This window comes from Bos javanicus, chromosome 23 (genome assembly GCF_032452875.1).
Source record: "Bos javanicus breed banteng chromosome 23, ARS-OSU_banteng_1.0, whole genome shotgun sequence".
Taxonomy (NCBI): Eukaryota; Metazoa; Chordata; class Mammalia; order Artiodactyla; family Bovidae; genus Bos; species Bos javanicus.
The window spans coordinates 10,703,567-10,727,893 of record NC_083890.1 but is presented as its reverse complement, the minus strand read 5'-3'; the positions used below and the strand labels follow the sequence as shown (position 1 = coordinate 10,727,893).

General features: G+C 54.2%; 3 protein-coding genes across 6 annotated transcripts in view; 1 reads left to right on the top strand and 2 right to left on the bottom strand.

The window, feature by feature from the left end:
• Positions 1–11,500, top strand: part of CPNE5 (copine 5) — a 103,540-nt gene extending 92,040 nt beyond the window's left edge. For 2 of the 4 annotated variants that reach the window (XM_061398034.1, XM_061398036.1), the window contains 7 exons: positions 3,966–4,012; positions 6,024–6,205; positions 6,813–6,940; positions 7,184–7,286; positions 8,044–8,101; positions 8,516–8,589; positions 9,829–11,500. In XM_061398034.1, coding sequence (XP_061254018.1) covers positions 3,966–4,012; positions 6,024–6,205; positions 6,813–6,940; positions 7,184–7,286; positions 8,044–8,101; positions 8,516–8,589; positions 9,829–10,047 — 811 coding nt within the window. In that variant the 3' untranslated portion in view covers positions 10,048–11,500. The other 2 variants (XM_061398033.1, XM_061398035.1) reach the window with 1 other exon arrangement.
• A 2,863-nt stretch (positions 11,501–14,363) lies between these two features.
• LOC133236181 (galanin receptor type 3-like) lies at positions 14,364–15,789 on the bottom strand. Its single transcript, XM_061398037.1, has one exon. It carries the CDS (start codon positions 15,678–15,680, stop codon positions 14,652–14,654), a length of 1,029 nt encoding a protein of 342 aa, XP_061254021.1. The 5' UTR covers positions 15,681–15,789; the 3' UTR covers positions 14,364–14,651.
• A 5,173-nt stretch (positions 15,790–20,962) lies between these two features.
• Positions 20,963–24,327, bottom strand: part of RAB44 (RAB44, member RAS oncogene family) — a 40,566-nt gene continuing 37,201 nt past the window's right edge. The window contains exons 13-14 of the mRNA XM_061398032.1: positions 23,243–23,319; positions 20,963–21,594 (exon numbers count right to left, since the gene is read on the bottom strand). Coding sequence (XP_061254016.1) covers positions 21,504–21,594; positions 23,243–23,319 — 168 coding nt within the window. The 3' untranslated portion in view covers positions 20,963–21,503. The remainder of the gene's footprint in view (positions 21,595–23,242; positions 23,320–24,327) is intronic.

The window sequence follows — 24,327 nt, the reverse complement described above, 5'->3', positions numbered from 1 at the left end:
CACACTTACTCTCCCATGACGTGCCTCCCTGCTGCCTCGAGCCTGCAGCCCGCAGGCTTGCAGCTCTCCTTGTCCCCGCTGAGCACACGCCCTTACCACAGTCCCCCAGAGGCCTACCCGTCCCTCCCCAACGTCAACTCCAGCCCCTGCCCTTGCTCCTTCCCCCATCAGAACTGCTCTGTGCTCTATCCTATTGAAAAACCACCCCTGACATCCCATGGTAATTTTCAAGCAGCCCTCATCCTGTTTATCCTTCCCATTTGCATGCGTGCACACTAAGTCGCTTCAGTTGTGCCCGACTCTGTGTGACCCTATGGGCTATATCCCGCCAGGCTCCTCTGTCCGTGGGCAGACTGCCCCCAATTTACGGGACACAGGGGACCAGGGAAGATGATTATCTCCATTTTACAGAAGATGTCCAAGGCCACGCCGCTTAGTCAGCAGCAGGGTTCATCTCACCGTCACAGGCTGCGTTTCTTCCATAGTAATGAATCCACCAAGCTTCCCTTGTAGCTCAGTTGGTAAAGAATCTGCCTGCAGTGCAGGAGACATGGGTTCGATTCCTGGGTTTGGAAGATCCCCTGGAGAAGGAAATGGCAATCTGCTCCAGTATTCTTGCCTGGAGAACACCATGGACAGAGGAGCCTGGCGGACTACAGTCCATGGGGTCGCAAAGAGTCAGACACGACCGAGCGACTCAACCGCCACCACCACCGCCATTGAATCTGCCTCATAGCTATGAGGTGGGGTGTGAGAGAGATGGATGAGTCCAAGGGCTGGGTGCTGTGAGGTCTCGTCATCTTGCTGAGAGGGCGCTCACAGAGGCAAGCCCTGGCCCTCCTCCTCTCCTCTCTTCACACTCTGGAGAGCCTGGGTGAGGGAGCCGTCAGCTCTAGGGAGCGAGAGGCCAGTGTGCGTGTCCAGGCAGGCAGCTGATAGAGGCGTTTGTCTAGGGATTCTCTCCTCCCTCACCCACCTGGACCAGGAGGAAGGCCCTGGGTGCCTCTGTCCCCTTGTCGGAGTCGGAGATGGAACTGGTTGCTGAGCAGCCTGTCCTTGCCCTTAGGCAGGAGAGGTGAGTCTGCAGGGAGTCACTTTTCAACAGAAGTACCTGCTTTTCAGTCCTTTCCTTTCCTGAGCCATTTCAGAACCAGAGCAGGAAAGACTACTTAAGGAGTGAAAAAGCCCGCCTCTCCCTCACCTTTTTTTTTTTAATGTGGACCATTTTGTAAAGTCTTTATTGAATTTGTTACAACATTCAGTTCAGTTCAGTCGCTCAGTCATGTCTGAGTCTTTGCGACCCCATGGACTGCAGCACGCCAGGCTTCCCTGTCCATCGTCAACTCCCGGAGCTTACTCAAACTCATGTCCATTGAGTCGGTGATGCCATCCAACCACTTCATCCTCTGTTGTCCCCTTCTCCTTCTGCCTTCAGTCTTTCCCAGCATCAGGGTCTTTTCCAATGAGTTGGTTCTTCGCATCAGATGGCCAAAATATTGGGAGTTTCAGCATCAGCATCAGTCCTTCCAATGAATATTCAGGACTAATTTCCTTTAGGATTGACTGGTTTGATCTCCTTGCAGTTCAAGGGATTCTCAAGAGTTACAACAATGCTTCTATTTTATGTTTTGTTTTTTTGGCCACGAGGCATATGGGATCTTAGCTTCCCAACCAGGCTTTGAACTCTCACCCCCTGCATTGGAAGGTGCAGTCTTAACGCCTGGACCACCAGGGCAGTCCCTTCTCTCACGCTCTATTTGGAAGAGCCAGGCTGACAGGGTCCCTCAGCTGCAGTCCCGCAGGCCAGAACCACCTCTTGCCACCTTGTGGCTCCTTCTCCCTCAGAGCTTGGCGTCTACTGAATGCTCTGGCCGAGGGCAGCAGACAAGGGGGAAGGCGTGTGGGGAGGACTCTCTCTGGCCAGCATACCCTGGGTGGGGTCTCCTGCTCACCATGTCCTTCCCCCTTCCCGAAGATGGAAGGTTCACTGAGCAGCAGCTCAGCTGTGATCAAGTGGAGCGAGAGCTGTGGTTTCTGATAGGGACTGTCTGCTCGGTGCAGGTGAGGTGAGCCCTGCGTGCGTGCTAAATCACTTTAGTCATGTGGACTCTTTGTGACCCCATGGACTGTAGTCCGCCAGGCTCCTCTGTCCATGGGGTTCTCCAAGCAAGAATACTGGAGTGGGCTGCCATGCCCTTCTCAGAGGGTCTTCCTGACCCAGCGATCGAACCCGGGTCTCTTATGTCTCCTGCATTGGCAGGCAGGTTCTTTACCACTAGCGCCACCCAGGAAGCCCAAGGTGAACCTCACCGTATATCATCCATGGTCACAACTCAGAACAGAGTTTTCCCGGGTGTGATCCTAGAGCCCCCTCCTCAGAATCGCTGCTTGAAGGCAGGGGATGTTTGCTGATTCTGGGGCCCCATCTCAGACCAACTCCCTCCCTGGGAGGGAGGCCCTGGGACAGTCTTTGTAAACAAGCTCCCCTGGTGACTCTACACTCACTGTGTGTGAGAATCACAAGACTAGACTTTATCAGGGATTCGTGTCTTGTCAGCTTTGTTTTGTCAGCATCTGGCACGGAACCTAGAACAGCCAAACCCTCAGAAAGTTTTAACCCTGAATATGAATCCTCAAAACCTAATTTTTTTTTATTATGGAAAAATTCCAAACAGGCAAAAGTGGAGAGACGGTATGATAAGCCCCCAAGTACCCGCCACCCAGATTCGACAGTTACCAGCTCACAGACAGTCTTGTTCCACACACTCACCCTTCCACCCAATTATTTTGAAGCAAATCCAGACATCATGTCTCATCCCCTAATTACTTCAGGATGTGTCTCTAAAATAGAAAAGGACTCTCTCTTTGTAAAATACAACAGCAATACCAAAATCACACCTAAAAACCAAGTAGTTCCTTAATGCCAACTGTCTAGTCAGTATTCAAATTTCTCCAGTTGTCTTATAATGTTTTTGAATTGGCTTATTTGAATGTAAAATCAAGGCAAGGTCCATATATTGCGATTGGTTGATTTGTCTCATAATTATCTTTTGTTTTTTGGTCACGCCGCTCCTTGTGGGATCTTCGTTCCCTGACCAGGGATTAAACCGGGATGCCCTCAGCAGAGAAGGCGTCCAGTTCTAACCACTGGACCACCAGGGAATTCCTCGTTATCTTTTCATCTAGTGGTTTCCCCAAGTGCCTGAAGGGCTTGTTAAAACAAATTCCTGCACCCCACCAAGGGATTCTGGTTCCGTAGGTCCACTGGGGGCCTGAGACTCCTCACAGATTCCCACGTGATCCTGATGCTGCCGGCGCAGGGGGGATCTTCCAGTAATGCTCCTACAGAATTTCCCACAGGCTCCCCCTGCATCCCCCCCCAGTGTCGCTTAACATATTCCTCTGTCCCCTGTGTTTCCTGTAAACCGCTGGTAGATAGTTCTGGAAGCTCAGTTGGATTCCAGTTCCATTTTTTTGGCAAGACAGCTTCATGGGTGGTGTTTTGTTCTTCCCTCAGGAGATGCACAATGCCTGTTTGTCTTTTTTTTTTTGCCAGGTTAAACAGTAAGGCTAAATCAGGTTTAACCCTGAATCTGACTCCAAATTTGAGCCAGGAATACAGGGAAACCCTACTTCACTGGCCTCCGGTGGGCCCAGGGGCAGGGTTTGGAGAGGAAATAAGTAATCGTAGACATGTGCCCAGCAGAACGTAAACATCTTTGGAGAGCTGTCCCACTGCCTCACTCTTTTGATGCTCACAGCCGTCCTCTGGGGGAAGGCGGGGCTGATGCTACGCTTCCAGTTTTCCAGACCTGAAGGAGACAAATGCTTCACCCAGACTACATACATGGCATGCAGCAGGGCTGGGGCGGAAGCCGGGGTTCTCACTCCGGTCCAGTACGCTTCGCCCTCCCCACAGCCCTGCCTTTGGCCAGCTAACTCCCCTGTTGTCCTCCTTCTTCTAGGACCCAGATCAACTTCACGGTGGCCATTGATTTCACAGCCTCCAATGGTGAGTAGCGGGCATGGGCCAAGGAGCTGGGTGGGGGCTGGGGGCCTGGAAAAGGGAGGGCTTTTCAGGACTGTGGTAGTTGTCCCTAGCTGGACGCCAGGTCTTCCATACTCTCTGGCCTCATCCTCCCAAAGAGGAGGAACTTGGGCCTGGAGAACCAAAGATACAGCCAAGGTGGCAAAGGCATTCGCTGATTGGATCGTGGTCACTCACAAAGCCGGGCTCTGGGCCTACATACCCTGAGCCTTGCTCTTGAGGACACACAGCCTCCCTGGGGGAATAGGAAAGCCACGCTGTGGGGAGCCCTGGAGCAGGGGTGTTTCCTCGCAGGATCGGACTGCACAGCCCCTGTGCAGTCCAGGGCTTCCCAGGTGGCACTGGCGACAAAGAACCTGCTTGCCAATGCAGGAGATGTAAGAGACGCGGGTTTGATTCTTGGGTTGAGACGATTCCCTGGAGGAGGGCATGGCAACCCACTCCAAGTATTCTTGCCTGGAGAATCCCACGGACAGAGGAGCCTGGCGGGCTACAGTCCCTGGGGTCGCAAAGTGTCAGATACGACTGAGCGACCGAGCACGAGCGGGAGCATGATGTGCAGGCCAGCCTGCAGGCTGGAGGGGAGGCAGAGGCAGGACTGGGAGGTGGGGCACCCGGGGGCTCCAGGCCTCGCCTCTGCTTGGCTGCCCCAGCTTCCTTCCTTCCCTGACCTTCTCCAGGGTGACTGAGCGGTTGGGAGCAATCAGTGCCTAACTGTTAGAGCCATGACAGCCTTCCTTGGACTCTGCACCTGCATTAAGCCCCGCTCAATCAGAAATTCCTCAGGTCTGGTAGTCTGCAGGCTTGTCAGAAACCTCTCTCTGCAAGGCCCTACCACGGCAGAGTGCTGAGACGTCAAAACTGGGGGGGCCGCCAGGGGGTACGGTGCTTAGTATTCATAACAACGAGGAGAGTTACAGTAACATCTGTTTAATCCTCACAGTAGTCCAGTGAGGCGGGGACTATTATTAGTATAGTATAGTGTTAGTTGATCAGCTGTCTCTGACTCTGCGATCCCATGGACCGTAGCCCACCAGGCTCCTCTGTCCATGGGATTCTCCAGGCAAGAATACTGCAAGTAGGTTGCCATTCCCTTCTCCAGGGGATCTTCTCAACCTAGGGATTGAACCCAGGTCTCCTGCATTCCAGGCAGGTTCTTTACCATCTGAGCCACCAGGGAAGCCTGGGGACTATTATTACCCCCATTCTACTGCTGGGGAGACTGAGGCTGAGTGGTTACGCATTCGTATCCAAGATCACACAGCAGGAAGTAGAAAAAGGATTAATACTTGGCAGCCTGTGCTGTACTACTCTCGTTAATAAACAAGTAACTAATATATGGACCATATCAGTGGTAACAAGGGCTATGGAGAACAAGCCAGGAAGAGGGGTGGGGACTGTAGCTTTCAACAGGCTCCAGGGAAGACCACAGCAGACCTGAAAAGGGAGGGAGGAAGGCATGCGCACATCTGTGGAAGGATGTCCCAGAGCGGAGGGAACAGTCTTTGCCAAGGCCCTGAGGCGGGGATGGCTAGACGCTGGAACCGAGGGAGTAACGGGATGGTAGGAGATGCGGAGAGGTGTCACTGGAGGCCGGTTCCAGTGGGGCTGTGTGGGCCCTCGTAAGGACTTTAGATTCAGCTCTGGGTGAAATGGAAACATCGGGGCATTTTGAGCAGAGAAGAGGTGTGATTAGGTGAGTTTTGATGTAGACTCAGCCTGGTGGGTGTGCTGAGTGTGGACACAGGGCAGAGACCTGGAGATCAGGCTGCTGCAGTCCTACGAGCAAGAGGCTAGATTCACAGAGGAGGGACTCAGGCTCCATTCGGAGGGTTTCGCAGCCATGGTTTGCTCAAGGGTTGAATGCTCAGTAAGGGAAGGAAAGGGGTGCCGTTGGACACCCCTTCTGCATTCCGAGCCCGGTGACGTGGCATGTCCGGGCCATCCAGTGTCCCCCCTTGTACCCACTTCGCAGGGAACCCCTCGCAGTCCACGTCGCTGCACTACATGAGCCCCTACCAGCTGAACGCCTACGCGCTGGCGCTGACCGCTGTCGGGGAGATCATCCAGCACTACGACAGCGACAAGATGTTCCCCGCCCTCGGCTTCGGGGCCAAGCTGCCCCCGGACGGCAGGGTGTCCCACGAGTTCCCACTGGTAGGAGACCCCCGGGAGAAAGGGCTGTGGCCTGGGGTAGGGAGGCCTTGCCCATCCTGCCCACCTGGGGACTTGAGCTGCGGGCTTTGTGGGGGCAGGCTGCCTGCTGGGGCTTGGAGCGGGACTTGTATCAGAGCTCAGATCAGAACCCCACTCCCCACTTCGGTCACAATCATCTCCCCTGTGAAGCCACCCACAGTGGGCTCTGCCCTCCTTTTCCCAACAAGACCCTGGTGGAGGTGGAGTGGAGTCATGGCTGAACTATTCCCTAAGACCTCAGAAATGAGGATAAAAAGGGTGTGCGTTGGGGTCTGAACAACTGCAGGTAATTCTAGGATGGGAGGATGTGTCTCAGCAGACACAGGGAGTAGGACAAGGAGCCCGTCTGGACACTGCTCACCTGGAGCTTGTGGGGCCCGTCATGGTGGGCCCTGGGGCTCTCTCCCCAGCCCCCACCCCCGAGCCCCCACCAGAGAAGAGTCTAGGAGGGCCCAGGCCTGCAGGCCTCCTCCATCCTGGCCCAGCCTCCCCGCCAGACCACCCCTCTGCCCTCCTTCCCACCCCTCCTTCCTTCCTGGGCTCAGCTCCCCACCCGCTGTGCTCCCAGAATGGCAACCAGGAGAACCCCTCGTGCTGCGGCATCGATGGCATCCTAGAGGCCTACCACCACAGTCTGCGCACGGTGCAGCTCTACGGCCCCACCAACTTCGCCCCCGTGGTCACCCATGTGGCCAGGTGAGCACGGGGTCACTGGACAGCCCTCCCCGCAGCTCGCAAGGGGCTTCCTTCCCTCCCCATCCTTTCAGGAAGGCGGGAGGGCGTGTCTCTTCCCACTGATTTACTTTTGGGGGTGCCCTGACCCTAAAAAGATCCCCTTTCCACCAAAGAGCTGTCACACCAGTGTTCAGGGTCCTTGTGTGGGGGGACGGCGTGCCCAGCGTCCCAGCAGACAGACCGCTACCCCCTGCCCTGCCCCAGGAACGCGGCCGCAGTGCAGGACGGCTCCCAGTACTCGGTGCTGCTCATCATCACAGATGGGGTCATCTCGGACATGGCGCAGACCAAGGAGGCGATCGTCAACGTGAGCGGGGCGTGGGGACAGGGGGTGGGGAAGTGCCTCCTTTGGGGAGACCTGTGGGGCATGGCCTCTCTTCTCCCTGCCCTCTTCGGGACCACTCCTGGTTTCTCGCTGTAGAGCCTGGAGGGCCAACAGCAGGGTTTGGGGGGCAGAGGGGGTCCGGCTGATGAAGGATCCGACTGGCAAACTCTGTACCTACCTCTTCATCACACTGGGTGGTCCACTCCCTCCAGACTCCTATGGCTCTCTCGTTAACCCACCTTTGGGGCTGCTGCCCCAGACCCCAGCCCGGCTTGGCCAGGTAGAAGAGATGGGAGGTCCCAAGAGGTGGAGACGGGGTGGTCTCCCTGCACAGGGGCTCTGGCCATAGCTGGCCCTCCCTCCAGGCCCACGTAAAAGCTGTCCCACATGATGGAGGTCCAGAGACAGAGGAGAGGACGGGGTGTCTTGCAGAAGCAGACCTGTGACCCGCCTCCCCTCTGCCTCCCTCCTTCTCGATTCCTACTTCCTCTCTGGTGTCCCCACCTCCGTTCCCTTTGGTCTATGCCCTCTTTCCCGCCTCCTTCTTCTTCTGTGTTTCTCTGTGTGTCTCCATCCTCCACTTCTCCAATTCTTCCCTGACCGCCTTCCTTTCTTCTGTGGCCCACCCCTTCCCTTCCCTACCCACAATCTCCCCTTCCTTTTAACTGGCCCCTTGGCTGGGCCCCCACCCCTCCCACCCACCTCCACCTCCCGTGTCATCTCCCACGTTGCCTCCCAGGCTGCCAAACTCCCCATGTCCATCATCATCATCGGCGTGGGCCAGGCAGAGTTCGACGGTGAGTCCCCACCGCCCCCCGACATGTTTCCCCAGAGGCTTCAGGCCCTTGGGAGTGACCCCTCCCAAAAGAGCAAGGACTCACACCCCGGTCTGTGTGAGACTGTCTGGGTGAGCAGGCAGGGTGTGAGAGTGCGTTTGTTTGCACAGGGAGGGGTGTGTCAAGGTGCGTACCCCACGCCCACACCCCAAGGCTGTGGGGAGGAGGCCCCAAGTCACTCCTCTAGCCTCCACCCTGGGAGCCTGCGTGGGGTGGGGGCGGGGAGGGCTGCCCGGGACTGGGCTCCTCCTGTCTCCTGGCTTCAGCTTTCTCATCTCTGACGCGGGGGCCTGGGCCGGCGGCCTCTGTCCTGCCGGGCTCAGGTGCCCTCCGGTTAGCTCCCCCACCCCTTGTCTTACCCCCTCCCCCCAACAGCCATGGTGGAGCTAGATGGCGATGATGTGCGGATCTCCTCCCGGGGAAAGCTGGCCGAGCGGGACATTGTCCAGGTGAAGCCCAGACCTTGGCTTTCCCCACAGAAAACGGAAGAGCCCCCCTAGCCAGGGTGACCTCACTCCCCCTTCTGGGGGCTTCTCTGGAAAGGGGCCCTGGAGGGAGGCATTGGTAGTCCTAAAATGACTTGGCCATCATAGAAGGAGATAGGAGTCAGTTGTGGGGCTGGACACCCCCCCACCATGTCTGAGACTCACCCCTAGCCTGGTGTTACCCCAACTGGAACGCTCACACCCTGCCCTCCCTGAGCCTGCAGCGTCTCCTGTAGAACACAGAGGCCTAGTTTCTCACACCTTCTGTTGCTTTCTGCCAGGCTGCCTTCCGAAGTGAGATGGCAAACCCTGTGAAGGTGGAGGCGGTGTCTAAAGGGCTGCTGCAGCCCTTTTCAAGAATGAGTGTTGCCTGGTTCACTGAATCAGTGCCAGCCTCTCCGCAGAGAATGGCAAATGTAACAGCAGACAGGTCTTTGTCCTCAGGGAATCCCTGTCTAGTCAAGCCTCAGAATGCACCTTAGTAAGCACACACCCCTCTGTGACTCTGCTGCAGACTGAGTGCCTGGTGCTTAGGAGATTCAGAATAAAATAAAAACCCCTGACGGTCTCCATACTGCCTCCACCCCCATTAAAAAAATTAAAATGGGGGAGGGATCATTCCAGATGTGGAGACCAAAGCTGGGGGGCTAGCAACTGAAGAAGGGCAGTCTGGGAGGTGCGTGCAAAGGCCTGGAGGCAGAAGTGAGCCTGAGGCACGGGAGTCGGGGGTAGTGGGGCATGGGGGAGGCAGACATCTCCTGGGAGGAAGCCATAGGAGTGGAACTGTAGGTGTTGGGCCAGAAAGGGAACCCAAAGAGACAGAAGGGACTCTGCTGCAGAGGTGGGAGGAGACCTGCAGGGTCCATTTCCCAGAAACCAGGGATTCCCTTCAGCATTTCCTGAGTGTCTGCTAAGTTCTGCTAAGTGCCTCTGCTTGGTGCAGATACTTAATCAGAGATTAAGGAATCTTGTTCAGTTGTGTGTCCTGGCATGAACAGTGTTCAATAAGTTATTTTTTGAGTGAATGAAAGAACAATGACTATGATGCCACCCTTTAGAGAATCACTATGCTGAGGAAGGCTTGGGTCAAGCCAGGCAGAGGCTGGGCAGGAGTGGGACAGGAGCCCAGGCCTGGAGATTTGGGGGTGGGGCCTGGTGTCCAGAGGGAGACCTGGCCTCACCCTGCCTCCCCCTGCTGGACAGTTCGTGCCCTTCAGGGACTACGTGGACCGCACGGGCAACCACGTGCTGAGCATGGCGCGCCTGGCCCGTGACGTGCTGGCCGAGATCCCCGACCAGCTGGTGTCCTACATGAAGGCACAGGGCATCCGCCCGCGCTCCCCGCCCATGGCCACTGCTCGCTCTCCCCCACAGTCTCCGGCCCGCACACCCCCAGCTTCCCCGCTGCACACGCACATCTGAGCGTGTGGTCTGCTCAGATGGCTGGGGCTTAGGCCAGTAGAAAGGTAGGCAGGGCGCCCAGACCCTGCTGCGGTCCACCCTGCCCAGCCTATGGAACACGTGTGCCTGGGAGGCTGGCGGGGCGGGGCTTCTGGAGACTCCTCCCACACTGCCCCACACCCTGAAGTCTGGAGGTACAGGTGATGGAGTTGGGGATCTGGGCCCCTCCTTCTCTTCTTTCACCGACGCCTGGTTCTGGACCAGCCAGGAAGATGTTAATCAGGACCATCGGGGTCCCCCTCAGCCCACCCGGGCAATCTTCGTCTGCTCCTTTATCACCCTGAGCCTGGGCTGAGCCTCCCACCACCAGGTCCCCTGCTCCTGTGGTATCTACTCCTATACCAGCCCCCTGACCCCCACCTCAGTATCTATCCTGTCCCTGTTGCCAATGAACCCCATGAGGCTGCTGGGCTTTGAGGAATGCCCAAACACGTGACCCCCTCGCTGGGACCCTTGCATGCAGTGGGAGTACTACAGACCCATGAAGGGGACGCGGTGGTAATGGATGGAGGCCGCGTGGTGGGCGAGGAACAGAAGCTTATCAGGCACGGAGTCCTTTCTGGTGCCTCTCCAGCCCAGTATGATGCTGGTTCTAGACAGAAATCCACAGGCCTCTCCTGGTCTGGGCCCATAGAGACCTTCGCAGTTGGCTCCTGGCCTCAGACAGCCCCTTCTTACCCCAGAGGCTGCCCAGGGTCCTTGGGGTGCAATCCTTTACCACCCACCTGGAGGCTTGGGCAAAAAGCAGCCCTGCTCCAGCACTCTGACACTGCCCCTCTATCCCATGGGGATAGGGGATCCCTGGGTTCAACCCTGCCTCCAGCCCCTGCTGGCTGCAGGAACCCAGGCAAGGCCTTTCTACCTTCTGGATCTCAGTTTCCACATCTGTAAGGCAAGAGGGTTGACCAGATGGCCCTGGGTTTACCTTCAGCTCTGATAGTCTGAGAGTCCACAGTCATCCTGTGTCCAGCTTCCCCCATCCCACTCCTCACTAGTGCTGCCCTTTGAGGCCGTCTTGGCTCTAGGGTCACCCTGTTCCATCCCATCACCCCATATCCACCCTAGTCCCTCAGCCTTGGGCTCCTGGCCTCTGAGCCAGAGCCCTTGCCCCTGTTGTGGGAAAGGTGAGAAAGATGATCTCATGCCTGGGCCCCCACCCCAGCTGCCCAGCCTTTACCCACCTGGGGAACAGGTCATGCATGCCAGTCCCTCCTGCTGCATGGGGCTCCTCTGCCCACTGAATCTCCCATGCCTGGTGGAGACCAGGCCACACCGCATCTGTTGCAGACACTGCTTCCCTCCCCATCATGCATGACGGTGGCGTTTCTATGCTGTCTGGTCCTGTGCCCGTCTCTGAGACAGTCTCTGTGTGGAATTTGCCTTAAACTGAAGTAAATTGGATTCTTTTACTAAAGTTCTTTGTTTTCCTTTGTCCTTTGAAAAATAGCACAGATGTTGCTGTGTGAGCGTCCAGGTGCTCCTCGCTCTCTTTTTTCCCCTCTTTTAACAAAAACGTGCTGAACAGCTATGTGCCGGGGTCCGTGCTAGGCACTGCGGATGCAGCAGGGAACGAAACATGGGGGCCCCATCTCCATGTCGAGCTTACAGCAGACACGCGACAGGACAGGGGAAACACAGTAAGCACACAAATGAATAGGTAAATAACGATTTCCAGTGGTGGTAAGTGTCACAAAGGAGAATAAGAGGATAGAGAGGGACAAGGTGACATTTTAAATGAGGTAGCCGGGGAGGGGGCCTCTCCGAGGAGATGACAGTTAGATGAACCCTGAGCAAAGGAGAGAGAGGGGCATAGTGGTCTCTGAGGCAAGAGGGCTTCAAGGAGCAGGAGCAGCACATAGAAGGCCCTGGGGTGTGTTTGAAGGACAGCAGGAAGCCAGTGGGTTGAACCTGCATTAAGGAGGGAAGAGGAGGCGTTTCCTTGGTGCTCCAGTGGTTAAGACTCCACGCTTCCATTGCAGGGGGCACAGGTTCAATCTCTGGTCAGGGAACTAAGATCCTGCATGCCACAGGGAGTAGCCAAAAGCAGCAAGGAGGGGACAGTGCAGGAGATGGGCTTGGGGGTGGAGAATCTGGAATGTGCAGGGCCTTGTGGGTCACAGTAAGGTCTTCAGTGTTACTCTGAGGCAATCAGGGAGCCACTAAGGAGGTGAGAGAGGTGAGCAACAGGATCAGATTATTCTGTGAGTGACTTCATTGCATTTGCTCACTCATCTCTCAGCAAGTGTTGAGTGAGCATTAGTGCCAGGCCCTGCTCAGGTTTGGAGACCCTGCTCACACACAGTCGCACCCTTCACAGGCCTCTAACCCCTGCTCTGGAGAAATAAGCAATAAATACTACCACCCTAGGGTATCAAGATGGAACCAGGGGGAGGGGCCAGGATCTGTGGGTACCAAAGAGGGACTCTTGGGGCAGCCTAGACCAGTGGTCCCCAACCTTTTGGGCACCAGGGACCGGTTTCTTGGAAGACAGTTTTTCCACGGGGTTGTGGAGATGGTTTCAGGATAATTCAAGCACATTACATTCATTATGCCACCACTGATCTGACAGGAAGCCGAGCTCAAGGGGTAATGTGAGCGATAGGGAGTGGCTGTAAATACAGATGAAGCTTTGTTTGCTCACCCATTGCTAACCTCCAGCTCTGTAGGCCTGTTCCTAACAGGCCACGGATCAGTATTAGTCAGTGGCCCAGGGGTTAGGGACCCCCAGCCTAGACAACACACAGATCATGTGTCCAGGATGAGTTGCCGCACCTGTGTGACAGGGCCGTGTCTCCTCCCTTGCAGGACTGTCATAGGGCCAGAATAACATGCAGATGTGCACATATGAAGCGTGTGACATGCACAGGACCTGCTGCGCTCAGTGTGCAATAAACACTACCTTCCTCCTCATCGCTGTTCACATATAAAGCTTCCTGTGGCCACACATGGCCTCCTGTGGCCATGAGGGCCCAGGATCACAGGGAAAAGGGATCTCTCCCTTCTCTGGGAGAGTTTGCTCTTGGATTAGCCCTCCAGGCAGCCATTCCCAACCTGCACATCACAAGACACTGGTACTAATTACACCAAGGTTTGGGACGTGCTTGCTTCTGACGATTTTATAGTAAATTAGAGCTGATTCACCACTATCCTTATAATTAGATGCCCCTCTGACTTGCATTCCAATCCGCTTTGAGTGGGAACCGGGTTGGGTCACAGCTCGAGAAGAAGGAAGTTCCCATAACCAGTGGCCTGATTTCCCTTACCTTGGGCACCCATGGGAAAGGGTTGGGAGGAGAAGACCGCCGCCTGGCAGGGGAATTGAGGCTCAGAGCCGCTGCCCTAGGGCGCCGAGAGCATCTTCACTGTGCTATAGACAGTAGCTTCTCTCCTGAGTTCTTTCCCAACAATGTGTTCCACGGAACACTGGTTCCCTGGCAGGGGTTTTGGGAAGCTGCTGGCTCTAAGCCCCTCTCAGAGAGTCCCAGGGGCTGTCAGGGTGTTTGAGGCTCTGATTAGTCTTATGGCAAAGAGACTATATTTCTTAAGCTTTTTGACCCTGGTGTGTGTGCGTGTGTGTGTGTGTGCGCGTGTTTGTGTGTGTGTGTGTGTATCTAGCTGTAACACCGTCACCAAGCAGAACATGCTGTCTTGGGAATTTCAGTAGAGACACATCTCCCTGGTTCCCAGACCAACACAAAAGCCTGAGGCTTTCCCCCAGGAGGCCTGAAGGAGGGCATGGAGTTGGGACTTCTCAGAGGGGATGGAGTAGCAGAGGTGAAGCCATTTGGTTCTGGAGAGAAGGAAGAGGCCTCAAAAGGCGTCCCTGCCCCGGCCACATCAGGAAGAGAAACCACAGAGAAGAAGGTGTTCAGGAATTCACAGACTCATGGCTCCACTTTGACTTTACTTCATGGGGTTCCTATATTGTGCTGAGAAGTGTGTGTGTGGCAGAGCTGGGGGAGGGCAAGCAGAGAAGGGAGAGGAGATTGAAGGGCCCCCCCTCCCCAGACTACGAGCCCCTATTCAGTCTGCCCATTCAATCTCCAGGCCTTCAGGATTGAGGACCCCAGGTTATCAGCCCTCAGATCATTCTGCTACTCACTTCTCAGCCTTTAGAAGTCCCTTTCCCACTCTCATTTCAAATGCCCCTGAATTAACAAAAATGAGATTATACTAATAATAGTAATGACCAATACTCATTTACTAAGCACCAAGCATTCTTTTAAGCACTGTATATTTGGGAAGTTTATCTTCGTAACAACCTGTGAAAAGGGTACTATCAGGATTCTACTTTCCAGACGAGAAAACTGAGGCATAGAGAGGTTAAGGGACTTTTCAGGTTATACAACTAGAAAGCCCTGGAGCCCATAGGTATCCATCTGAGCCCCAAGGTAAAACGCGTGCCTTGATCTAGTTGCTATTTAACTGCTGCATCACCTTTGCTGGGCTGCCTCCCGTCTCTGGATCTTCGTCTCCCCACTGGTAAAATGGAGGGGATGGGATCTAATGTCGCTAGGGGTCTTCCCATCTCTATTGAATTTCAGCCTTCCCATCAGCCTAACCTCTCAGACCCCCACCAGGCCCCAGGGGCTTCCCGAGGCCCCATCACGTCCAGGCTGGACACTCTCCATCACCACACCAGCTCCGCCCGCAGCCCTGGGATGCCTGGCTGCCAGTGGCCTGCGAAAGAGGTCCCCGAGCCTGGCCCGGAAGGAGCGAGAGAGGTAGAAGCAGAGGAGGGGGCTGACAGCGCAATTGGAGTAGGCCAGGAGAGTGCAGAGGCTGGAGGCCACGTAAGCCACGGGCGTGGCAGGCAGGTCACCCACAGCCGCCACGTAGCCCAGCACGGAGCAGGGCCCCCACATCAGCATGAAGACCACCAGCACTATGAGGATGAGCCCGGTGTTCTCCCGATGCTCCCAGGCGCTCTCCCCCACAGGGCCCCGGGGCTGCGTCCACAGGAGCCAGCCCATGTGGCCGAAAGAGCAGCCCAGCCCCAGCACGCAAGGCAGGAAGGCCAGGGCTCCCAGGAGCGTGAAGTAGCAGGAGGTCTGAGCAGGGTTCAGAAGCAAGAGGCAGGCCCAGGCCCCCTCCTCCACGACTGCTCGCTGGAACAGCCAGGTGGGCAGCGAGGCCGTGAGGCCCAGGGCCCACATGGCCCCGCAGAGCAGCCGGCGGGCACCCGGGCCGGACGGGAGGGCCAGGTTGGGCCGGGCCACAGCCACGTGGCGCAGGAGCGCCGTGGCCACCATGCTGTAGAAGGTGCAGAACATGGTGGCGCTGTTGGCGGCTTGGCTGGTGGTGCAGACGGTGGGGCCCAGCCACCAGTCCTGCCGCAGGAAGCTCAGCAGGAGCACCGGCACCACACAGGCCAGGAAGAGCAGGTCGGACAACGTGATGTTCACCATGAGGCTGTTGGTCAAGGAGAGGAGCGGGCAGGGCGCACCTGGGCCCCGGCCCACCACCAGCAGCATCAGCCCATTGGCCAGCAACCCCACCAGCAGGATGAGGCCACAGAGCCCCGCAAAGATGAGTCGGAGCGGTTGCTCGGCTGTGGCCGTAAGCCCGGCGCTGGACGTGGCATTGGCCTGCATTCTGCTGCTCCAGGCCCACGAGGACAGCGCAGAAGCCAGCCCGCGGGCCGCCTTCCTCTTTCCCTGCTGAGCTCCCTCCTTTCGCAGACCCCTGCACACGGTGGGTGCCCCGGGCCTACCCCAGCCCCTCCAGACCTCTCAGCAACTGGTGGGATGGGCTCTATCAGTGCCCCGTCAGTGCCCTGGGTTCAAATCCTGACTCTGCTACTTGGGAGTGCCACGGTCTGGTGTGCAGCTCGTGTGGCTTGTGCTGCTCAGCCTCATCTGTAAGGAATCGAGGAAATAAAGGAAGTAAAACAGGTGTCAACAGTAAATGTCCCTCAAGGACGAGATGGAGGTGATTTTCATTTTCTTCATAACTGCTGTATTTCTAAAATTTTGCAGGGAGTACAAATTGAATCTGATAAATATTTATATATTAGTATATGTGTTTATTATAGTATATATATAGTATATATATCTATATTTATATATTATATATATGGTATTACTATAATATTATATATTATATTATAATTGTAATATTGTATATTACTATATATTATATATTACTATATATTATAATATATAGTAATACTATATATATTACTAGTATGTATATGACACTAGTATATATATATAGTATACACACTACATATATGTAGTATACTAAGTATATATATATAGCAAGTATTATATATACTAAGTATATATACTAAGTATTGGAGAAGGCAATGGCACCCCACTCCAATACTCTCGCCTGGAAAATCCCCTGGACGGAGGAGCTTGGTAGGCTGCGGTCCATGGGGTCGCGAAGAGTCGGACACGACTGAGCAACTTCACTTTCACTTCTCACTTTCATGCATTGGAGAAGGAAATGGCAACCCACTCCAGTGCCTGGAGAATCCCAAGGACGGGGGAGCCTGGTGGGCTGCTGTCTATGGGGTTGCACAGAGTCAGATACGACTGAAGCGACTTAGCAGTAGCAGACTTAGTATATATAGATATACTTAGTGTACTACATACATGTAGAAGTATACTACATATATGTAGTGTGTATACTATATATATATACTAGTGTCATATACATACAAGTATACTGTACTTAGTATACTTATGTAGTATATGTATGTAGTGTAGTATACATATTTAGTATAGCATATATATTATTATATATTTAGCATAGTATATATATTTATTTAGTATATAAATATATATATGCACTATACATGTTTTTAAACAAAACCTCACGCTGCCTGTGAAATGAGCAAGTTTTAATTTGAAGTTCATGTGGAAAAATGAATATGCAAGGGCTTTGAGAAAGTAATAAAGCCCCAACAAGTGGTTCCCAAGCATGTTTGCACATTGGGATCAGCTGAGGAGTTTAAAAAAAAAATAACACTAATCCTGGGACTTCCTGGGTGGTCAGTGGTTAAGACTCTGTGCTTCCACTTCAGGGGGCACGGGTTCAAATCTCTGGTCAGGGAATTTAAGATACCTCATGTCACTTGGTGCAGCCAAAAAAATATTAATTCATGGGTCACACTCCAAAGACCCGATCTGACTGGTTTGGGCTTTGGTAGTTTTGAAAGACCAGCTTGGGAACCACTGCCTTCAGTGGCCATGCTGAGCTGCCTACTGGCAGGGTAGGGGAACTGCTGCACTGCACCCAGCCCATCACCTCTGCTGTGGATGTGGGGAATCCCAGCGTGAGAGCGCACAGGCTGAGAGACGGGGTCAAGTCATCCCAGAGCTGGCTCAGGGGCTGATGCCTTCGTCTTGCATGTCGCAGACAGGCCAGGACCCCAGAGCTTTAGTGAAAGGCAGCTTACCCCTTAACTCAGAAACTAAATAAATATTTCCTGAGCATTTACCCAGAACCAGGTACTAGGCAAACAAGCAGCAAAAAAGACAGTTCAGTGGGATCCTGATTCTGGTTTCCATCCCCTTGTCTCCTGCACAGGGAGTGGGGGTTGGAAAGCCCCTCTACAGCTGGCTCAGAGCCAGGGGTCCCCTGAGTCCCTCCTGCAGAGGCTTGCTTGTTTTCAGGGTGCCATGGCAGCCACTTGCCTGAGAAGAGACAGTAGGTGGGGAGGTCGCTGTAGATTCTGCTGCCGACACCCCAGGTCTCAGACTCTGGTTCCAAGGACTGCAGGGGAAGGAGAAACTGAGCGACCCCCTAACACCCTAACAGCCCGGATGAATGCCACTGAGGGACCCCCTAACACCCTAACAGCCCGGATGAATGCCACTGAGGGACCCCCTAACACCCTAACAGCCCAGATGAATGCCACTCTCCAGTTCTTTGTCATCGCTTTTTTGTGTCTTCCGTCCGGCCCAGACTTGCCTGCTAATGATGTGAAATATGATTGGAGAGGAGGGGAGGGAAAGGGCGAAGGGATGGGGAAAAGAAAAGGCTCAAAGGACCTTGCTGCTGCCCTATCTGTAGTCTATGCTAAGTTGCTTCAGTCGTGTCCGACTCTAACTCTGCCGGTAGACAGCAGCCCACCAGGCTCCCCCATCCCTGGGATTCTCCAGGCAAGAACACTGGAGTGGGTTGCCATGTCCTTCTCCAATGCATGAAAGTGAAAAGTGAAAGTGAAGTTGCTCAGTCGTGTCTGACTCTTCGAGACCCCATGGACTGCAGCCTACCAGGCTCCTCCGTCCATGGGATTTTCCAGGCAAGAGTACTGGAGTGGGTTGTCATTGCCTTCTCCGATCTGTAGTCTATAGAGAGGTCTATAACTTCAGGGTTAAGCTTATAGTCACTAGAGCCTGGTTTAAAGCCTCCCTCAACCACTTGCTTAGATGCGTGTGTGAGCGAGCTTGTCGCTTCATTCGTGTCCAACTCTCTGCGACCCTATGGACTGTAGCCTGCCAGGCTCCTCTGTCCATGGGGATTCTCCAGGCAAGGTACTAGAGTGGGTTGCCATGCCCTCCTCCAGGGCATCTTCCCGACCCAGAGATCGGACCTTCGTCTCCTGCATTGCAGACGGATTCTTTTTTTATCACTGAGCCACTGGGGAATCCATCTACAATCTACTCGATCTTCTCTGCGTAACTTTCCTTATCTGTAAAATGGGGATTAATAACAGGCCCCATCTCGTGAGGCTGATGTGAGGATTAAATGAGGTAATACGAGTTACATGCTCAGAACAGTGCCTAGCGTAGCAAGTGCTTGGTAAATGATGGCTAGTGTTCTGATCCTGCCCATTATCAGTTCCAAAAAATCTCTTTTCTGCCACCCCTGCCCAGACTCCATTTTATCCCCCTGCCCTCCCCTTCTCACTCCAAACCCTGAGACCCATCAACGTAGTCCCACCCTCTGTTTCTTCATCAGCTTCAAGCTAAGTTGTGACCAGAGCCCCCTTGACGGACATGCCCTGAGAACTCACCCCTTGCCTGGAAGTTCACTCTGAGGTCTATCCTGAGTTCCTCCTGCTGCCTCCTCACCTGCCCGTGCTACTCGGAAGTTCCTTGGCTCTGCTTGGTAACGTGGAGCCCTTTGACACCAGGGCAGACTGGTGATGACTCCACAGCTGTGCTCTGCCCTGAAGCTGGATCCAGCCTGCGAAAGCTAAGAGAAGGTTCTGGGCAGGGGTGCCGTTCCTTCTAGCACCCCACCTCCAAGGAGCTAGCTGCCCGGGGCAGGAACAGAGCTGAGATGGGAGGGGCAGGCAGAGGGGCCACTGCTGTACCAGATTCCCCAAAGGACAGGGGCGCTATCCGCTCTACCACTCCCCCAGGAATCACACCCTGCCGACCTGCCTCATTAACTCGCTGGCCCGTAGAACAGAGATGCTGGTGCCTGCCATATCCCCAGACCCCAGAGAGAGGGCCATGAGCCACAGCAGGACTTGCCCCCCACTCTCAGCCAAGGCCCGGCATCACTTACGCCGGCCTGCCTCTTCCTGTCTCTGGCTATCTCTGGCTGTCTTTCTCTGAGCACACTAGGGCCTAAAACCTGCTCAGAACAGGAAGAGGGCTGTGGGCTCCCAGGACCCAGGGAGGGGGAAAACACAGGGGCTGAAAAAGAATCAGTGAGCCAGACTGCTAAGAGAAACAGCTGATCACAGGGATTGTTCTGCACTGACTAGAGATGGGACCCACTAAAGGAATCTAATGTAACCTCTGCTGCCTTCTGATACGGGAATCTTCTCCACTTCACCTCTTTGCCAAGTGTTCCCTGGCTTCTGCTTGTTTGCCTCTAGTGACAGACAGCTCAGTCCTTTAGAACTGAGCAGAGGGATAAGGACCAAGAACAGAGGCTTTTTTTTAATATATATAATTAATTTTTACTGGAGTACAGTTGCTTGACAGTGTTGTGTTAGTTTCTACTTCACCGCACAATGAATCAGCCACACGTAATCCTACGTCCCCTCCCTTCTGGACTTCCTTCCTATTCAGGTCACTGCCGGGCATTAGGTAGAGTTCCTAATCAATAGTGTATATGGGTGTCAGTACCAATCTCTCAGTTCCTCCCACCACCACCCTTCCCCCTTGGTATCCATACATTTGTTCTCTACATCGCTGTCTCTATTTCTGCTGTCTCTTTCCACTGTCTCTTGCCCTCCTGTTTCTCCTTCAGTCTCTCTCTCTGTACCTCTGTCTCTGGAACTGAATTTGCTTGTCTGTCTACGAAACTGAGGTTTCCTCTGATTCAGAGGAGGAAGTCACCAATATCCGAATGATTACAAAGAACCAGATTCAGCAACCTGCCCACTCTGGACCACAGTACCTGGTAAGCATTTCTGTGGTTAACGGTAAGATGTGACAGTCAACATTTACAGCAAACACTGATGACAGGAGATAGCACAACACCCGAGGCCATCTAAGGCTTTCAAAGCAAGCTCCCCAAGGGCACTGAAATCCCCGGCCCCGGGTTATAACGTACAGCCACCTTTCAGGAGGCGAATGTTGTGTAATTCTGGGAACTCTCACAAAAACTCCAAAGAGGAGCCTGTGAATAATCTGAATCCAGTTTCCTGCTGCTCCCAGGCTCCCCCAGCCACACCCCAGCTGCACTTTGAGTGTATCCAGAAATTGACAAGTGTATCCTTAAGGCCGAGGTTGGCATCAGAGGCACCATGGCGTGGAGCAGGGGGTGAGGTCCCCAAATGTGAGCCCTTAGAGGCAGATCTTGGGAAAAGAGAGTGGGGTTGGGGCTCAGGGAGATAAGGGGAATGGAACATACCAGGGGCCATCAGCTCTTGCCCAGGAATCAGATTCTGCTTGAAAGAAACCCTCTGTTTGCAAACCGACACATTGAGAATGAAAAGGTTCACCAGCTTTGCCAGGCATGGAAGAGTGGGACTGCTTTAATAAACAGAGTACTTTGCAATTAACAGGCCATTTCAATTAGGAATCAGCACCGAAGCAAGCTCTTTAAAAGTTTCCCTCCCGCCCTTCAAGATTTATTCTTATTCCTGACTACAGAAGGAATACCCAGTCATCGTAGAAGATCTGTAAATACAAATACATGTAAAAAGGAAAACACCGCCACACCTTTATCCTATAATTTTATCACTTAGAGATGTTTTGCCAATACTGTGGTGTATTTTCCTTAAGCCCTTTTTCTGGACTTTTCCTTTCTTTAAAGAGTTTTAACTGGCCCCCCCATCCCCACCCCACCAACCTTATTACTCAGAAAAGTCCCTCTCTGGGAGTGTAAAGGCCAGCGTTAGTGCAGCCTCTGCCCTGGGGTCTGAGTCCTGACCCAAGGAGGGTTTTCCAGAACTTCTGAGCCAGTCGTCTCTGTCACTGCTGTGTCCAGGCGGGTGGGACAGGAGCCAAGGCACAGGAAACCCAGGGAGGTGGCCAGCCCACCCCAGACAGGCCAGCACCTCAGAAGCAGCAGCCAGCTCTCTTTGGAGGCTTCTCGGGGGCCACCTCCACCAGCGAGCCCTTCAGGCGCTCTTCTTGCATCTTGAGGGACCTGCGTGAAGATGCCCGGGCATCAGTCCTCTTTCTCACCTGCCAGAGACAGCAGGGAGGGACCCAAGGGTGCAGCTGGGGGCTGGACCCCCTGAACTTCCGCTCTGCCCCTGCCCTGCGTTCCACATGGCATGAAACACCTTTCTGTCTCTTTCCTAGCATTCTCTGCAGCCTACTGCGTGCCAGGGGCAAGGGACTCTGATTATGACCGTGAAGCCAGCAGGTCTTGCCTTGCGTAGTGTGGGAGACCGAGACGGGAAGGGGCCACCAGGACCCAGGAATGGGGCGGCACACAGAGGGACTTCACACCAGATCCTGGAGGGATTTAGGGTGCAAGGAAGCAGTGCTGGAGCCGAGACGGAGCACTGGACAAGGGTCCGCTTGCAGAAAAGAGGGAAGGGTGAGTTCTAGGCAGAGGGCAAAGGCTTAGTGTCAAGAGAGAGCTGGGGCATCGGTGAAGTAAAGCCTCTTCGTTCATTCATTTATTCACAGCGTATTTCCTGTGTGCCTGGCACTGTCCTAAATCACAGAGCCTAAGGACTGAACAGCCAGAAAGAAGCCTTGGAGGCAGTGAGGATTCAGGGCTCTGCCAGCCAGGAAGCCACAAGTAGGGCTTTTATTCTAAAGCAAAAGGAAGTCATCAAGCAGTTTCCTGTCCCAGGGATCAGACGGGATCAGGTTTGCAGTTCAGCAAGCTCACTCTGAAAGTTGCTTTGTCAGAGAAGGGGCCTAGAGATCGTGTCATCTAAGACCCCTCCCACCTCACTCATTTCATTCATTAATTGAACACCGACATGCGCCAGGCTCCAGAGGGAGGAAGTGTTAGTCACTCAGCCATGTCCGACTCCTTGCGACCCCGTGGGCTACAGTCCACCACATTCTTCTGCCCATGAAATTCTCCAGGCAAGAATACTGGAGTGGGTTGCCATTTCCTTCTCCAGGGGATCTTTCTGACCCAGGGACTGAACGGGGAGGAGATGAACCAAAAAGACCTGGCCCTGCTAGAGCTCCAGCCTGGTGGGGAAGGCAGTCAGCATCAGGAAAATGGACAAACTCTGAAACGACAGTTTGCCAAGAAAGGCTTTGTGGGACTTCCCTGGCAGTCCAGTGGTTACGACTCCGAGCTCTCACTCTGAAGGCCCGGGTTTGATCCCTGGTCGGGGAACTAAGATCCCTCAAGTTGCTCTTTGCAGCCGGAAAAAAAAAAAGAAGAAGAAGAAGAAGGGCTTTGAGGGACACAGAGAACAAGGTTCAGAATAGTGGTGGGAGCAGGTGTGGTCAGGGAGGGTTCCTCTGAGTGGCTTAAGCTCATGACTGAGGAGGTCGGGTGGGGGGCAGGGAGATGGCACGGGAGCCTATCCGGGCCTTTGGGAGGCATCTGAATTTTATTCTAAATGCAATGGAAGTCACTGGAAGCTTGGGAGGGCACAGAGGCTCAGAGAGGGGATGGAGACTTCCCAGAGGTGGGGCCGCTGACAGGACTGGTGGAACTGGAGTCGGGAGACTCCTCGAAGGGCTCTCACTCCCTCCCCAGGCTTCTGAGCCCTGTGCTTTCTCAGGTGCTTCCTCAGATGGGCCTCCCCTCCCGCATGAGTCAGCTAAAGGCTGTCCGGGAGGTTCTGGGCGGGGAGGGGTAGGGTGGCACTCACCGGGCCAGGTGCACCACAGGCTCCAGGATGTTGTGACCCAGCGCAGCGCTGCACTCTCCAAAGGAGACCCCCAGCTCCTGCAGCCAGAGAGATGGGGGTACAGGTGCCGTGGAGGAAACCCCCGAGAGTCCAGGTGGCAGCCCCCACCACCGAAGGCCCGACCATCAGACAGAGTCCCATCCAGTACATCCCCAAGCCAACCCCAAGGGGCGAGGCAGCCTGTGTCTGTCTCCCCGTCTCCATGGTCCCCAGCCTTGCCCCTCTGCCCACTGTCTCTCCATTTTGGCTGGCCAAGGTGTCAAAGACGCCACCCAGAAACACCCCACAGCCTTCAGAGTAATGGTGGGAAGCCCGTATTCCAATTAGGAGAAATGTCCTTGGGGACATTTTTAAGTTGTTGTCTGTGTCCGCTCAGTCGTGTCTGACTCTTTGTGACCCCATGGACTGCAGCCCATCAGGCTCCTCTGTCCATGGAATTTTCCAGGCAAGAATACTGGAACGGGATGCCATTTCCTACTCCAGGGGATCTTCCTGACCCAGAGATGGAAACTGTGTCTCTTGTGCCTCCTGCATTGCACATGGATTCTTTACCACTGTGCCACCTGAGAAGCTCTTTAAAGTCATTCGTTGTTTGTGTGTATATATATATATATATATATTTTATGTTTTCGATTTCATAAGTATTGAATTGGGGGAAACATTGGGAAATATAGCATAAAAACGTGTAAGTACAGGGCTTCCCTGGCGGCTCAGTGATAACGAATCTGCCTACTAAGGCAGGAGACACAGGTTCCATCCCAGATCTGGGAAGATCCCACACGCCATACACCTAAGCCTGCGCACCGCAACTATACAGGTTGCGCTCTAGAGTCCGGGAGCCACAGTTACTGAGCTCAGGCTCCCTAGAGCACATGGTCTGCAACACGACAAACCACTGCAGTGGGAAGCCAGCCCACCGCAACTGGACAGTAGCCCCCACTTGCCGCAGCTAGAGAAAGCCCACTCAGCAATGAGGACCCAGCACAGCCAAAAATAAATAAATAAGTAAATAAATTTTTTTAGTGAAAATGTAAGTGCAACTTATA